The sequence below is a fragment of the Leptosomus discolor genome, chromosome Z, assembly GCF_034619465.1.
Source record: "Leptosomus discolor isolate bLepDis1 chromosome Z, bLepDis1.hap2, whole genome shotgun sequence".
Lineage (NCBI taxonomy): Eukaryota > Metazoa > Chordata > Aves > Leptosomiformes > Leptosomidae > Leptosomus > Leptosomus discolor.
The window spans coordinates 62,497,033-62,515,092 of NC_141419.1; the positions used below are offsets into that span (position 1 = coordinate 62,497,033).

At 37.0% G+C, this 18,060-nt stretch overlaps 1 protein-coding gene across 16 annotated transcripts in view; it reads right to left on the bottom strand.

Annotated features, from left to right (window-relative positions):
• JAK2 (Janus kinase 2) overlaps window positions 1–18,060 on the bottom strand; it is a 97,774-nt gene that overhangs the window by 31,386 nt on the left and 48,328 nt on the right. For 14 of the 16 annotated variants that reach the window (XM_086479048.1, XM_086479055.1, XM_086479052.1 and 11 more), the window contains 7 exons: window positions 17,234–17,484; window positions 7,546–7,669; window positions 6,648–6,765; window positions 5,948–6,093; window positions 4,262–4,583; window positions 1,785–1,904; window positions 567–665 (listed from right to left, as the gene is read on the bottom strand). In XM_086479048.1, the coding sequence (XP_086335174.1) occupies window positions 567–665; window positions 1,785–1,904; window positions 4,262–4,583; window positions 5,948–6,093; window positions 6,648–6,765; window positions 7,546–7,669; window positions 17,234–17,453 (1,149 nt within the window). In that variant the 5' untranslated portion in view covers window positions 17,454–17,484. Of the gene's footprint in view, window positions 1–566; window positions 666–1,784; window positions 1,905–4,261; window positions 4,584–5,947; window positions 6,094–6,647; window positions 6,766–7,545; window positions 7,670–17,233; window positions 17,485–18,060 lie in introns of those variants that run through there. The other 2 variants (XM_086479056.1, XM_086479058.1) reach the window with 2 other exon arrangements.

Below are 18,060 nucleotides of genomic sequence, written 5' to 3' on the forward strand. Positions count from 1 at the left end.
AGTCAATAAAACTAGCTAATGTTTATTGAAGTATTTTTGGAACCTTTAAAAGTTATTTTTATAGAAAAGCTGTACACAGCTTTTTCACACACACATACAGAAGGAAGCTCTCCAGTCACACAAATGCCTGAGATGGGGAGCCCTGATCACAGATCAGTCACGGAGATAGAGGAAGAAACAATTTACATTTGGTTTACATAGCAAGGTTTGGGTAGCAGGGCGGCTACAGAGGTAGCTTCTGTGAGAAGCTGCTAGAAGCTTCCCCCATGTCCAATAGAGGCAATGCTCCAAGATAGACCCACCGCTGGCCAAGGCTGAGCCCATCAGCAACAGTGGTAGCGCCTCTGGGTTAACAAGGGGGGAAAACAACCCCACACAGTTGCAGCCAGAGAAAGGAATGAGAATATGTGAGAGAAACAACTGCACAGATAACATGGTCAGTGAAGAAAGAGGGGAAGGAGGTGTTCCAGGTGCCGGAGCAGATTCCCCTGCAGCCCATGAAGACTATGGTGAGGCAGGCTGTCCCCCTGCAGCCTGTGGAGGTCCATGGTGGAGAAGATGCCCACCTGCAGCCTATGGAGGATCCCATGCCAGAGCAGGTGGATGCCCGAAGAAGGCTGTGACCCTGTGGAGACCTCATCCTGGAGCAGGTTTGCTGGCAGGACCTGTGACCCCATGGAGGACCCACACTGAAGCAGTCTGTTCCTGATGCACCCCATGGAAAGGCCCCATGGTGGAGCAATTTGTCAAAAACTGCAGCCTGTGGGAAGGACCCATGTTGGAGAAGTTCGTGGAAGACTGTCTCCTGTGGGACAGAGCCCATGCTGGAGCAGGGGAGGAGTGTGAAGAGGAAGGAGCAGCAGAGACAATGTGCAATGGACTGACCATAACCCCCATTCCCTGTTCCCCTGAACTGCTGCAAGGGAGGAGTTAGAGAAACTCAGGAGTGAAATTGAGCCCAGGAAGAAGGGAGTGGTGGGGGGAAGGTGTTTTTACGATTTGGTTTTAATTCTCATTACCCTACTCTGATTTGATTGTTAATAAATCAAACTAATTTCCCCAAGTTGAGTCCATTTCGCCCAGACAGTAACTGGTGAGTGATGTCCCTGCCCTTACCTTGACCCACAAGCCTTTTGTGGTATTTTTCTCCCCCTGTGCAGCTTAGGAGGGAGTGCTAGAGTGGCTTTGGTGGGCACTTGGTGTCCAGCCAAGGTCAATGCTCCACACAACTATCTGACAGTTACACCTGCTGGAAAGCCTAACTCAAGTGCAATGGTGGAGTTCACCCTGAAACAATGTTTTACAGTCATTTATAAAATACTTTAAGATTTTCTTCCAAAAATTTTAAACAGTAAAGCCAATGACATTAATTTTATTCCAATACTCATTTTCTGTGTATCATTATTCCTTCAGAGCATTTTGAAGCCTTTCTCAATGTATTGGTCACTGGCAGGCAGCTTACCATGACAGCATGGAAACAGCATGCTCAATAGCTAAGACCACAGACTCACGTTTAAGACTCCAATAAAGAAAAGAATCGATCTGTGTGTCAGAAATTACCATCAGCTATAAATACCTATTTCTATTTCAGTCCATGCACAGAGCTTTGAATGCAAAAGAACTTTGGTGTTCCAATACTCTTCTACTGCTAAAACCCATTTTGTTTTACCTCATGCTTAATTAATATGGTAATTGGTTATACAATACTATAAATACCACAGCAATCACATAGTCTGCTCAAAGCAACGTCTATTTGACAAAAACAGCAAGCAAAGTAAACAGACCAGATTCTTGCTGTCTTGTTTGTGAATGGTGACAATTCTTCTCTCACTGGAGCCTTCTTGGCTTGCTTGTTTAATGCTGACATCAATGATATCAGGAAAATCACAGTATGTTTGTAAATCCTGTAATAAATATTCATTATATATGTCAGTAGTAACATAAACAGCAAGTAAAAAAACCCACCTATTTGCAGCATTAGAATTCCTACAACTCTGAACTTGTAAGCTAGGAACAGAGAGGATCATAAAACTTTAAATATGCCATTACAAATAAAGAAGGGAGTTTTGTGTTTACGGGACCACAACGAGGAGCACCAATTAAAAAATGCACAAAGATCCAGGAACCATGAACAGAAATATCCATGGGTTGGGTTTTTTTCACTGTAGATGCTTCTTTGCTCTTTAGTATTTTGTGAGAATTAACATTGGAACATTTTCATTAATCTCTTGGGGAACCCTTTTTTTTTGTGTGAGAAATTATTATTAGCATCCTAATTAAAGAGGTGTAGAAAGCCTGTTAACAACCCAAAATGTCATGGCTTCCTTCAGAGTGATACAAGCTGCAAAATCTGCTACCAAAGAGGTGGATGCAGTATGAATGAAGAAAGTGTCTAAGAGAACACTCTCTCATCAGCCATGGTCATCACTGCCTAGATAACTTGAAGCACAGATCCTAATTACAAGGGAAATGCAAGATGAATTTTCCTTTGATAGCAAGTTCAAGTAGTTTTTGATACTATGATACTCTGCCCCACCTCCTTTGGTCTTTCATAAGTCAAATTACAATGTCATACAAATCATACTTTGTTTTGTTTTCAGTAGATCTTCAGATGCTAAGTAACATCCTTAAATAAAGGTAGATTTATCTATATAAAATTATTCTTCCAAATCAAATAGATTTTATTAAAGTCAAAATGTCCTATTTATATAGCTGCAAGCATATCCTAATACATGATCAGGTGTAATAATCAAGGCTGTATGACTCAGTGGGTATCCAGCTAGAATAAATCAGCTCAAATGCACTGAAGTCTCTGAAGCTCTATTTGTTCATCTGTTTGTTGGAAATGTGAATTGGCAATACACAATCTACTCCACACATGTCATTCCTGCCTTCAAAAAATAAAAGTTTTGTTTCAATTCAGTATCTTAATATAGATTCATTAGTATAGTTTGCTGAAAAAAGTTATGATCACAGTTACAAGTAGCCTTATTAATTTACTAAGTTTTCATAAACAATTTTATAAACAGTTTCTGTACCAGTGAAAATACATGCAGCCTACAGTGTCAGTAAGTGGGATGCTAATATTATTAATGACGAAAAAATAATCTGGCAATCTCTGTAGGAAATATGATCAGTTTAAACATTACTCTTGCTGAAGACTTGGCTGCCAGGCCCAAACAGCATACTATGCATAAATTTTGTACCTCTAAAACTAGAAATTACAAAATCTGACATTTATGTTAGCTCCTGCCAGATCAACTGGCACTTACAGGCAACTTAGGAAAGGCAGAGGGCTGATACATAACAACTATGAATGAGGTAATTGGACCTAATGTCAATCTACAAATATTCTAAGAACAACACACTTAAAAAATCTGGGCATATAATCAGATTTTATTTCTGGTTTTAAAGTACTACCAAAAACCCAGCATTTTTACAAATTGTTACAACACGCTGTAAAAGTACCACCTTTTGTAGTTTGGTCTTGACTGCTACAATTATGCACCAAAACTACCAACATAACCGACGCAATTATTTTGGAAAATTGACATATGCTCCACTTTAGCTTCAATTTTACCTTTGGAAAATTTCTACACTCTCAATGTATACTGCTATGAGTTTCTATCAGATTTTGGTAAATTAGACAAAATGAATAGTCATGCTTGGAAACCACACACAAAAGGAAAAATACTGATAAATAAAAAAGCAATAGCATGTGATTACTAGCACTTACTGGAACCATTTAGCATCTAAGTCCTGAATATAAAGTATATGGACTCCGCAGTCACAGAAATGTCACTTTATATTTGCTAGCTCAGACACTGGCAGGAATCTGACTGCAGCAGGAAAGAGGTATTGGAAATTCACGTGTTTTCTGGAGTCCTTAAAACCCTGCTTTCATAGAGAATTTGAGGGATTTGTACATTTTACCTATACCTAGGGCCAGGGTCATTACTTTTCCCCATTGATTTTTTTACAGTGATGAAGGTCCAACACTGAATTTTTCATTTGTCAAGCACAGAAGTATTACATGAACAAGTATTGACTTTCTTCTAATACTTCAATTAAAAAAAATATATATACTGCACTGTTTAAGTCAATACATTTTTGTGAGCCTCAGTCATATGGAAATTGTATCATCACTGTGAAGTAAGGTTTACCTACCAAATTTACTTAGGGTAAATCAGAACTTCTAATACAAACTAATCACTCTGCTACATGACAAACAGCAAATTATTAAAATAATAAAAGAAATTACCTGCTCTGCCAGTGTCTCGCAGTCTTTAAGTTTTCCTCTTGAGCACTGAATTCCACCATTTCCAGTTATTACAATGGTAGCAAAACTTTCCTCTCCAGAAGGATCTCCACCAGGTTCTTTAACTTCAAAAACCTCTGAATAGAAGGCAGACTGAAGGGTTTCCAGATTTATAAGATACTTAAGTTTCAAGTTTCTGGCAGTAGCTTTGCATTGGCCAAACTGTTGTATAAATTTGCGGAACCTGTACCTTATTCTTTTTCGCGTCAAAATGTGGTAGTCTTGGATTTTTGCTCGCACACATTTAGGCAGAAACATTTTGTAGCTGTGAACATACAACCAGCAAAAAAACCTACTCATTTTATCCATTAAATGCAGCAAAGATAATTAGTTCTGTGCTTAACAAGTCAACATGAAAAATATCTTTTCCTCTAAATGTAACCTTATTCTTTAAACCGTAGGACAGCAAGGATCCTTTCTTCAATCTGTAGCCTGTTCTTTCAAATATAGCCCTGTCTCCCATTTTCCATTTCTTCCCCTCACTCAGTTTTGACATGTAATACATAATGCATTTTCCATAAATCCAGACACGTCTGTTCTAGTCATTATTGAGGTTTCGAGTTAAGGCAAGAGAAGTTACACAGTTGCTTTATTGGGTGTAGAAGTTGGAAAGAGGATAGTGCACGGATAGAGGCAACTACATGGATAGGGGACAAATTTCCTGGCTGAAAATACAGGTGGTAGAACACAACAAACACTGTGGCTGGTTCTCACTGAAGTTCTTACATCACAGTCCACATTATTAAGGGGCAAAAGAGTAGTTTTGTCACCTGCAAGGAGCTGGCCAATTAGTTGTCTCATTCATTTCTCCTGCTAGGTTCCATTAAAAGACAAACATTAAAGATAAATTACCAAGCAGGCACAGAATTAACTCAGCTGTAGTGGAAAGCTATTAGCTTGATAAACCAAAGCGAACTGATAAACTCAAGTGAGTTTAGCAAAGATCTGCCCAAGACAGTTAACAGCCTGGAGCACACGACATGACATCACAGAAGAGGCGTTAAGGGAGCTTGATTCTTTCAGCCTGGAGAAGAAAAGGCTCAAATAAGGAGTTAACTGTCTTCAACTAACAGATGGTTATGGAGAAGACTGAGTTAGACTCTACTCAGGCATGCACAGTGAAAGGACAAGAGGCAACAGAGGATAATCAGTATCACAGGAGTCTGGTTAGACACAATCTTCCTCAATGAGGGCCATCATACACAGGATGAAGCTGCCCAGAGATATGGTGTAAATCCACTGCTGAACATTTTCAGAACTTGACTGGACAAGATCCTGAACGACTTCGTCTAACTTTAAAGCTGGCCCTGATCTGAACAGAGAGTTGGATCTGATGGCTTGTAGAGGTGTCTCCCAGCTTAAATTATTGCTTATATCCTTTCCCACATAAGTAGCTGCTGCCTTACTTCTCATTAAGAGAACCAAATCCATGTACTCAAAAACATGAATGGCCATCATGATACAAGTTTCCTTTAATTTGTAGTTTACACTACAGGTAAGTTTACGGAATCATTATGCTAGAATAAATCAATCGCCAACAGCTGAGCCTTTCCTCCCAGATGCTAATGTGCAAAAATATTGTTTTTAGATATCAGATAAGTGTGATACAGTTATGCAGCATGGAGTCACCTGACTGAATTGTAAATAGCCAGTGGGGTTTGGTCCTTTTCTTTCGCCACTCTCATCATATCCAGAACAGCCATTCCAAGGCATTCCTCTTGCGTTTCATGAGTAACAGGCATCTGTATCCATCCATCCAAAAAATCATCTCGCCACTAAGAAAGAAGAACACAAAAAAGCAAATTAAAACTGTAGCACTGCTCCTCATCAATAATAGTTTTTTGGACTGTGGGACTTTGTTTTTTTGTTTGGGTTACTTTTTGAGGTGCAGCCGTTTGTGTTGTTTTGTTTGTTTGTTTTTAAAAGACTGCATTCTTCTGAATGAACCACTTCATCCACAAAAAGCTGCACATGTTCATAATGGATACTACCAGATACCATCATGCTTAGAAACATTGTTTTCAAAATATATTAATTTCAAATCTTGAAAAGGTCCATACGGGGAGGATGAACATTATGTCAGTCCAAAACAAAAGTCACACTGAAAGACTTCCACACAGTAGTGGCAAAAGAAAGGAGCTACACACTCTTCCAGCTCTCCCCGCAACTGCCATTTGAACTTCATCCCTCCAAAACCACGGAATTTTCATCTTGAGTGGGCTTCAAGCTGTCAAAAGAGCCTACACAGTTACTATGAAAAGACTTGAAAGAGAATAAACACTAACAACCTTTACCAATCTGCATTAAAAAATAATCAAGCAAATCATACCTGTGCAAACAGGTAAGACATGACAAGATCATCAAGAACAGGGCTTTCTTCACCTCGAACAATGCCATACCGATATGCTCTGCTGGTACCATTGCAATACCAGTGTGGAAAATAAAACCTGTTAGGAAATATTTAAGCAAACATCAATAAATGCATACTTTTGCTTATCAATGCCAGACATTATCACTTTCATAGACATGTAATCAGTGCTGGCTGGTCCCAGTATGAAGCCCCAGTTAGTCAATGGAAGGCTTTAAGACACCAAGAACTGGATCCAAAGTACTACAAGACTTAAGCCGGGGATAAGTTCTACTGGTAGGAACAAGGAGCCCTGCAAAGTTATCCTCACTAATCAGAATATAGATAATCATGTCTTACTGTCTTCTAGTTCCCTTTGAGACAGTTCCTAAAGAAACACTCAAGCCACATTATGCAATGTAAATAGACAAAATCTTTTACATAAGGAACACTGTGACTGTGGCTTTAGATGTCCACATTCAAAAATCAGGTTAGAGAAAAATGATTCTATTGCAGACATCTGTCCAATTACACAGGATAATTACTGTGCATTTCAGAACTGCCATTAATTTCAAACAGGCAAGCACTGAGGAGGTGAGATGTATCATTAAGAAAAATACTATTTTTACTTCTGCTATATTTTTTATTGTTTGTTTCTTCTAACTGACATGGCAAATATACAGTATACAGACAACTGATAAACTATGTTATTCAAACATACTCCAATAATTTTGATTCTTTTACTTCACTCTTATTCAGATACACAATCTGTCCATAACTTCTTAGAGAAACTATGGTTCAACTAAATATCTTATTCGTTGTGTTTTCTTACACAGTTTTGTTTTAACTTGAAGAGTGCATAAAATTTGATTTAGATTACCTTATCCGGTAAATTAGGATGAGTCTGGTTGCTTCATCTACATGGAAGATGTGATTTGGGGGATACCACATTCTGTCTGTTTCACTCATGAGTGCAAACATGTTATGATACACTGGCATGATACCTAAACAAGGAACAAAGAAGTAAACATTTATAAGAAATTGCTATCATAAAGAATCAACCTTACTAAAAAAAATATTGTGGGTTAAAAGTAGCAGATTGGCACATGTTCTCTGACTATTCATTGCACTGCTCTATCACTGTCAACAGCATTGCAATCATCACCCCATAACTAGCAGACTGTTTTTGCTGGTTTATGTTCTCATTCTTCCTTTATGTTCTCTGACTACAGACTGTGTCCCCCTGTTATCCTACACTTCTCTGTTAGATTACAAGATTTTCTCTGCATAGCTTTTAATACAGTAGCTTCTTAGCCTCTCAGTTTACCAACAGCTAACAACAGTACAATATCTTTTTCCTTACCTTTTCCAAAAACAGATCTAGGCATTGATTTTAAGATTTTAGACTGATGAAAAATTAGAATTAAAGCAATACAAAGGAAGTCATCATGGCTACATTGTACGACCACCTGCCATCTACATTTTAGTAGCTCAGCTGAGAATAAAACCAAACATATATTGTTAATTATACAAAACTGGAAAATATTTTTTCCTCTCAACAATGCAGGATTGTTTGAATGAGAATTGCAAGAAATCCTACTTAATCACAAACTATGGAAATCAGCTGAGCCTCGACTCTTTAGTAGCACCAGAATTTTAATTTGGCTTTGGGGCTCCCAGCTGAAAGTACAGCCTAACAAAGACAGATGACACAGCACTGTACTATGCCGCAGTGTTATGCATCCACATGATGCCAGTGCTATGATTCGGAAAACAGGTTAAATGCCTGAGAACTGACAGCACAAAAGGATGAACTTCACCTACTGACAAACATATTTTGAAGATAGGAAGAGATATGGGTCTAGAGGTCAGAGAGTAGAATGAAAATTACAGTGTAAAAGTCACATTAGGTCATAATGAAATAAACGTTAAAGCAAGACACTTTGGGGGAAGAAGACAAAAAATACTGAAAAAATAATGGATAAAGACAATAAAAGTAACTTAAAATGACATTAAGAGACTAAAGAATTCTGGGAAAAGCAAAGTACCCACAACCCTGCCCAAAGACTCAGAATGAAATAATTGAAATTCACACAAGAAGTCAGAGGAAAAAAAAAATCCCTTATTTCTTCCTGTTCAGAAAAACATCTAGGTAACTACTGAAGGGGTCAGGCCCAAATTTCTGTCATCACATCTAAAGTGCATGTAAGATAACCAGTTAGAAATAACCAATCAACTCCACATACAAAACTGCTTAAACTTATGTAACAAAAAGTAATTAAGTCTTAAATAGCAACTAGCTTAAAAACATTATAAAATGGTGTTTGTCTCTGTAGGGAGCCAGTAAGAGGACTAAGAACAAGAAGAGGTCTATTGTGCAGATGTCAGATTAAACAGCTGAAATCTACAGGCCAATCATCTGACACTCATTTAAACTAAAGCTCACCAAAACATACCCGAACTACAGGTCCTAACACATGATTTTCTATGAAAAGGAGTCATAGATTTACAGGAAACTACAGTAGTGGAAAGCATTATGTAAAGTAACCAAAGAGAATCCAAAACTAAATAAAACCCTCAAAGGAATAACCTTGAAGGGATTAGTAACTGAAGGACTGGCTGCAAATCTAGATGTCGCAAATTTATGTTGCAGTAAGACATATTTGATCCATCAGTTTTGAGAAATATCAAATTAACTCCATTTTATGGAGTTAAAAAGAAGTTTATCACATGCAACCAAATATGGTTCTATTTCATGTGTGAAGTGGGATCAACTATATTACATTAAGTATCAGTTGTCTATAAAGCAGTGATAACTGACTTAGCAGTTTTAAGGCTGTGTGGTGTCTGCATCCCAAATAATTTCCGATAATTTATGTAATGCATGTAAATTACCAGCTTATTTCAGGATTCTAGCCGGATGCTAAACACCATTCAAGATAATGTTGAATATTTACCTAGTCTAACTAATACATTTCCCCTAACTATTAATAATCCCACGTAAGAACAGTGAACAAGAAAAATTTCCAAGTCATATTCATAAATTCAAATGTCAAGCTGCACTATTTCACCAAATACTTTACAGACACCACCACTCCCCCCCCCTCTCAAAAAACCCAAACCAAAAGAAAAAAACTCCACAGATATTTCAATCCACATCATATCATTGCCATTCTGAAACTTTTAACTAAGCAAGCAACATGACTCTGGAATTCCCCCTACAAATCAGAAATGTTGGCATTAAAAAAAAAAAAATCCCAAAAACCCTCTTTGCTGCCTTTCTATGTATGAAAAGTAAACTGTGCACTCATCCACCCCTCATACTTTTAGCACTTATAATTCTGAACAGTAACTTGTACCTTTCACTGACAGTGCTCACTACATATAGTTCATATGTGTTTTACAAGAAAAGGAGTTAACACTTTTTTTCTTTTTCTTTCATTTTTTCTCCCACTTACGAATTATGCATTTGTGCCAGAACATTGCTACACTTCCAAAAGTTCAACAATTACATAAATAGACCAATCTCCTTAGAGTCTCGAAAATTGCCCACAAAAGTCTGATGAAAGCAAAAAGGCCAGAAACACCTCTCTTCACGTAATTCTTACCAGCACTATTAATTGCAGGGACTTTTCAAGCGAACAATAACTGCAATATTTAAATGTTTTCTCCAGAAACAATGAAAACCAAAAGACTGTGAGTGGAGTTGGAGGTGTGTGGGGGGGTGAGGAATCAAAAGTCTTCTGATGAAGCCTAGACATATCAACAACAGTGAAAACTTCTGAGAAATGTATTTTCAACGCAAGTAAAGTCAGAAAAGCTGTTCACAACAGGTACTAAAAAAAAAACCAACAAACTTTCCCTGAACTCCTACACTGCACTAACCATGTGATCAAATCAATCAATGATTACTTAGGAGAGAAGACAGTGACTCAGACATAATAAAACAGAATTGTTCTCCACTTTTCTTCTCCACCAAGGGCTATCAAATAAATTTTCTGGAGTATTGCAAAGACAAAAACATGACTATCTCTTGGCAAGTATTTTATTTAGTACAAATGGCTAAATAAAGGAGGCTCATCATGCTATACAGACTGTTGAGTAACATCATGAAAGGCTGTAACACAGCAGAAGTTTATCCCTCAAACTTCTACCTCAAGCCTAAAAAAGAGAATGATTTGCATAGTAGTTTCCTCCTTTCCTCATGATTTTAGAGCTCCACAACCAGACAAGTCACACTACTTCATCTACCCTGAAGTAGCTAAGGAAATACAGTTTTTCTACATTTCCTCCTTTGTTGGCATTAGGTACCCTTTCAGCCATACAGTATGTTTTCATTAGATAATGTCCCTCTGTAAAGAAAAAATAAAAACCAGACACTGTAAATCACAAAAAGCCATGACACCACTACGAAATGTAGAAGCCATGTATAGTCTACAGTAGAAATAGTGTCTTACAATATCGTCAATTCAAGCCTGTAAGTCACTAGACATATATAGATGAAAGCAATTAGTTTCATGGAGTTAATGACTAAAAACAATTTAAAAATCTCCAATTTTCAAAGTCCAATACAAACACTAGTCAGTTCTCACACACAACTAGAAATTACAAAGTCTTGAACATACCAGATGGAAATTTGTTTGGCTTTTCTTACATAAAAATAGTACCTTGCTCTCATCTTTCATAGAAACTGGAGGCTTACTGAACTCTGACACCACGTTCATGGTTCCTATACTGCCAATAAAACCTATTTTCTGAATAGTTAATCAAAGCACGTTTCCTTTCTTAGCAAAACAGAGCTGCCCAGAGTTCCAACCAAGTTAGTGCCCACCTTGGGGCAGGGCGGGGTGGGCAGTGTGTTCTATGCAGATTTTCAGGAAAGGCCATCACTTAAGAAAAAAAAAAAAAACTAAACAACCCCCCCCCAAACCCACAATGGGCAGTTATAATCAATGATAACTCTGAGCCATGTGAATTCTACAAATTCAGCATGTTAAGGATAAGTGTGCTTAAAATTCCCTAGCTACTAACAAGGAATCTCCTCTGAACCATACAAGCAAAGAGGTATACAGATCATTACGATCATAACATGCAACACAGTAACTCCCTTGAAAATGTTCAACTTACTGCAGACACTGTCAGTGGCTCAGTCATACTAAGTGTTTTGAAATGGTGTTTCTACTTTGGTATAATTAAAAATTCTCTGCTATCTTATGGCTTTCTGGGAGGCACCAGCAGTGAGAATTAAAAGATTCCTTGGTGGAGTTTCAGGATATCAATATTAAAACAAACAAACAAACAAAAACCAAACACAGAAGTCAACAAATTAGAGGTCTTCTTTTAACTGCTAGCTGCCTGTAATTCAGCAACCCAGACAGGATTATGACCTTCGTTCCCTCCTGTGACTCTAGTTCCATTAGAAAGTTAAGATTTCAGGGTTTAATGATCCTAACAGAAGGGAAGGGGGGGAAATTGGAACAAAAGCCTGTCAGAAAGAAGATAAATAAAGCGAGATACATCCTAGAGAAATTTAGGGTTCACACACACCATGGGGACAAGCCACTGCAGAAATGTAAGATGCTAAACAAAACTATGCTCCTTGGTTGACTTTGCCAAAACAGTTTTCAGCCTGATATTCAAACGTTATAGCTACATTTAAAGTCACTAGCGCTGCAGACTTTCCTACTAATTTATTAACATTTACAAGAACATGGCACAAATTTATTTGGCTAACACTAAAGCAATGCTTTGCTTATAACTGTAACTGTTTTAACTGTGATTTACAAACTCACTCACCTAGTGTAATATAAAAATATCTTCACTGTTAACTTTAATTCAGTAACAACCTGGATTATACATGCATATATTTTTAACTCATATTATTCAGCTGATGGAATAAACCAACAAATTGTTAGTTTAAAAATGAAAAGAAAATTATTTTTCATTGTAACACTGGTCTTGTGTACAATGTATTATTCTGGTGAGTTACACAGCACAGTAGTTACACACACTACACAACTATTGTTTAGAAGGTTTTTGTTTGGGTTTTTTTGTTGTTGTTTGTTTGTTTATCTGATGATAGTAACTCTTAAACCCAACTTACAAGAGTCTGGGCATTATCTTTTTTGCAAAATTATTGGCATAGCATAGTTACACTAATACAGTATAGAAAACATCCTTCTTTCTATATACAAATAAAAATACCCAAGGTTCAGATTCAGAGACTTCAGTTGTTCCTGGCAGTCTGTATCTGACTTACATACACCACAGCAAAATTCACTCATGTTATTTCCAACTACTACTACTAATTTTTAAACACAAATTTCTATATTTTTTCATATTTTACACCTTAAGTAAGACAAAAATTATAAACAAAGTTTATAGTTATTCTGTAAACAATGACATTTATTTATTCTGCAAAATATCACATCAAGCTTGTGTTATCACTCTCTCACATCAACTCTGGTGCCTTTCCTGAACCATTACTACTACTTGTGTTTGAATGGCCTTGACTACTTGACAGTTTTATAAACTCACTATATTAAAAACAGCTAAAAAGAGAAATTTCATTTAAGATTATTTGAGAGAGTGGAGAGCATGGAAGGGTTTAAGATTTGGGAAAACAAGTCTCTGATAGTGAATTTAGAAGACACACCTAACACGATGAGTCTGTAACCTCTAGAACAATTTCTCCATCCTATTTCATTTCCATCATTAGTTAGTTCCTTTAATACCACTTCCTCTCTTAGGCTGAGACCAAAGACTTCCCTTGGTTTTGGTGTGACATTTATTATTTTTTACATGGCAATTAACATACTAGTTAACATACAAAAGCTAAACCATGACACCGACTAGTCAATTTACACTTGATTTCAAAACTCTTCATTTATTCTTGCCTTTCTGGTTAGAAAATGTGATATTCAGTTTCATGTTCAGACAGTTTTACATGTAAAAATACAATACGCAAAAAGTGTCATATGTGTTATAGTTATATTTTTCCAAAACCAGAATGTTGTTTTTAAACAAAATAAGAAAAGGCCTAGTTTCCCCATGCATGCCTCAAACTGGCATGCAACTACCTAATAATATTTAGACAGACTAATATTTATATAGCCAATACGTGCCAAATACAACAGATCTAAAGTCAAGTCAGTACAGACTGTAAAACCTTCAATTGTTTGAACTGTGTAAAAGGTACATAACAAGACTGTCTCTGTGACTGCTGATGTTTGCCTAGATCCAGTCCTGCTTGCAGTCATACTTGGATGCAACCAGCTCTGCTATCAAGAGATCTAACAATTGCTCAGATAACAGAGAAAGTTCATTAATAATTACCAAGTTTGTTACATTTCAGACATGCCTACTACCTGAACCACTCTCTTCTTTATGAACTATTCTGATTCATAGCTAACTCCCAAAAGAAAAGTCTAGCCAACATAAACTTTATTTGACTGTATAGGCTTTGCAGACCTACGTGTTTCTGCCATACAACGACAAAGCCACCGAGAAAAAAACAGAAAATAATAAGAAGTGGCACCTTATGATTTAAGCACTAACAGCCGTTATGAAAGAGAACAAAAACCTGCAGCCATCTCAGCCTTTTCCATCAATTTAGAAAGAAATGAAGTTACAAATTCCTTTGAGAAAAAGGTTGTATAACACTGCTGTAGTAGCTGCCAGGCAGAAACCACTCTTTAGAGGACTTTGTCCACCTCAGCTCTACAAGCATAAAGGCTTGACACGATAAAACATTTTATTTATACAAGTATGAATCACTACTGATATATTTTAGAAACTCTGGTGAAGAATGCTGAAATAATAGAAAAATATAAAACCAACTTGATAAGGAATACTATGCATACACAATTTTTTAAACAGTCAAGTATAAAAGGATATATCTAGGACTTAGGTACTAGCCGTAACCAGAAAAAAAGAAACTGGTACCCCAGAAAGCTAGAAGCCTTGAGAAGGACTGCTGAGGTCTAATAAAACAAGCAATAGAGTATGAAGTCTTCAGATGATGTCACAGGAAACAAGACTAATTGGATTTGTGGATTATCTGGAATTGGATTTTGTACGTCATGTGGGTATGAAGAGTATCATATGTGGCCTGGGCTGCACATTTTCCTGGAAAACTGGAGATAGTGCAGAAGACAGCCAAAAAATCAAAATAGTCACGACACGCAAGCTAAAGAAATCAATCAATTTAAGTTTTACCAAAAACAAGACCTAAATGTAATTTTATTATAGCATATAAATATCTCCCTAGGGTTGGTGATCAGGAAAGAACAAAACCATAACTTGAACAAACACCTGAAAACTGAAGCAAGGAAAATTCAAACCAGAGGAAAAGGAAGAAGAAAAGTGGACAGGCCAGCAGTAACAGTAGAAATGGCTAAACAAACTCCCAAGGCAGTTACTGATCCAGCGAATTCAGACTAGGCTGGGAGATTTTTTGGAAGGTGATCTTTAGCTAACTGATTCATTAGAAGAGTAACTGAAAAATTTGTGTTCAGATAACTTGTTATTCCCCTATCACAAAAAAAAAAAAAAAGTCTAGGCATATAGGAAGCAAAGGAAGCAAGGCACCTGATGTCATGGCTGATGATATAATACATTCTTTCAAAGACAACATTATTCTGAACATACTGAATTTGATGGATACAAGGCCTCAGCAGTTAATATTCTGGCAAGCTGGTACATGAATATCTAAGTTAAACAAAGAAGTATTTTTTCCCACCACTATCTAGTGAAGTTATCTAGTTCATTCCCTCAGCAATAACCTCAGTGACTACAATAGTATGTATTTCATTAAAAAAAAAATAATTAACTATCACCTAACGTAAAAATTCAATACCATTTTAACACTCAGAAAGTGAAGAACCTCCCCCCCCCCCCCCCCAGTAGCCTCAAACACCTTTAAAACACCTTTGAGGGTCTGGACAAAGCTGACAAACCTAACAGTCAAAAACGAAGCCCAAAAAAACATGGACACTAGTGCTAACAAACCTATCCTTATTACAGAAATGAGTATGGGCATATTTTCTAAAGAGGAGAGACAACACTTTTTTTTTTTTTTTTTTCAACTGGAGGAAAGGCACTATAGAACCTTGGGGACACAGTGGAAGATATCTGGAAAACCTTGGTTTGATTCACCATCAAAAAAGATACCTTAACTTCGAGAACACACCCAGGTCCATCTGTCAAACTCAGACTTACAAGGTCATTAGAGCAGCGGAATCTTATACAGCTTAAACCTTGCAAACCTCTGAATACCACACTCCTTCCTCACGGTCTCCCAGAATTAATCCTAGGCAGTGCTTCTGCTGAGCTCATTATTATGTGCTTACCTACCTAAAGCTCTCACATTATATGAAGAGCAGCTCTACAAACAGGGATCTTAGACTCTGAAATGCACAAAGAACTCCAAGGAACAACAGGACTAAAACCCAGAAGAATCTTTGCGAAACTAGCATATACAAGCAAATTACCAACTCACAGCATGCAACTCAGTCAAGACATTCAAAAGAGCAGAAAAAAATGGCAGATCCCTCCCAAAAGTAATTAAAACCATATTTAAAAACAGTAAAGCAATCAAAAGAGAAAATCACAAACGTGTAAGATGTTTGGAGACAACAAAATGTACAATCAGCTTCATCTTTGTGACCCACTGGAAAAAATAAATTTGGAATTACAAGCCTTTCTGTTAAATTCATTTGCACCTGAAATGCGGCACTTGGAAAGCTAAGAGACAAATCCAGCCTTGCACCACTGATCGCCCAAAAGAAGGTATGGAGAGACACTGTGTACATTTGTGTATGTGTGTGTACATGTGCATGAGGAACAAAAAGACAGTCACTTTAATATCCAAAGTTTATTGGATTTAATTTTTTTAATTCACAAATTCAACATACTTTTGCAGTGAAAGAAAGAAGGCATGAACAAAATGCATGCTTGAATTAATTTACTATGGGTCTCAGCACCTGTTCACGTTAAACTCTAGGTAAATGTAACAATTCAAAGGCATTCTTAGATGTAAACATGTTTTATTTATTTCAAATATACTACCCTGTCATTTACTCACTTTATTTCCTAAATGATTAAGAGCATTAACAACACACACACAAGCAGTCATGTTACACCTAATAGAACAGTATCCATCTGCAAAGTGATTAAACATGTATAATACACAATATACACATAACTTCCAGGACCAATCTGTTTTGTCAAGTTGCATCAGGAAGTAATTCCACCTATTTCCAGCTCCTGCTATGATTTAACTATCCAAACTCTATCTCAGCTCAATGAAAGAAGACTTCCAGGTAAAGGATAGTATACCCTCAAATTATTTGAAAAAAGATGGCAGTCACCCGATTATAATCTCAGTTTCACAACCATTCCAATAGGAACAGTTTTGCAGCCTGGTGTTAATTACTTCTGAAAGAATAGAAAGATTAGCATTTCAGTTAAAATGCCACCACTTCGATGAGCTCTGGATTATTAAAAACTTTCTTGCATTAAGTTGAATTTCACTTCTTCATTAGGAGAACAATTATGTACATACTTACCACAGGCTTTACAGGCAACTGTGCAAATCTCTTCTGCAACATATTCTCCAGCTGGAAATTGAAGGTAATCTCCTCCTGTCTTCCCAGGAGAATGATAAAGGTACACTTGAAGCAGTGGTTCTGTCTGCTTGGCTGCACAGGTATTCCCATGGACGTCACCATTCTGGTGGACAGTAGAAGTTGCTGTGGCTTCCATGTTTGTCATTGTAAGACAGGCCATTGTTCGTTTTGGTTCTGTTCAGAGCATTTGCCTAAAAGAAATGTAAGGAGTACTTCTTGACTAACTGTATCTGGTTTTGCTTGTAATACTCCTGTTTACTACTGTTCTGATGCAGGAAAAACATTAACAGCTGAGGACAAGAGAATGGCTTAGAAGGTTTACTAAAAGTTGAGTTTATCTTTGACTTACTACAGTCCTAGTCTGAAAAATAATATACACTATGACAGGAAAAACACAAACATTAACTGGCAGTTCAACTAGAGGATTTATTACCTCTCACTGGATTTTAGACAATGTATGCTCACCTGTCCAATTGAAACATGCTAGTTAAACCTGAAAGTCAAAATAATCCCTTTAATTACACCGGTGAAACTCATTATATTCCCAGTTTAAACGCAAAGATTGCACTGAGAACTTACAAGACGAACAATTAGCTAGATCACAAATTGTTGGTGAAGAAGAGAAGGGTAGGAATAGAACCATTCATCTGAGTTTTAGTCTTAAGCAGACACTTAAAAGAAAACATGTGCTAACTGAGGTGAGACTAAGTAATCAGACTTGTTTTGTGTCTATGAATGGGAAGACTTCCAAGACCTCCTCTTTTCAG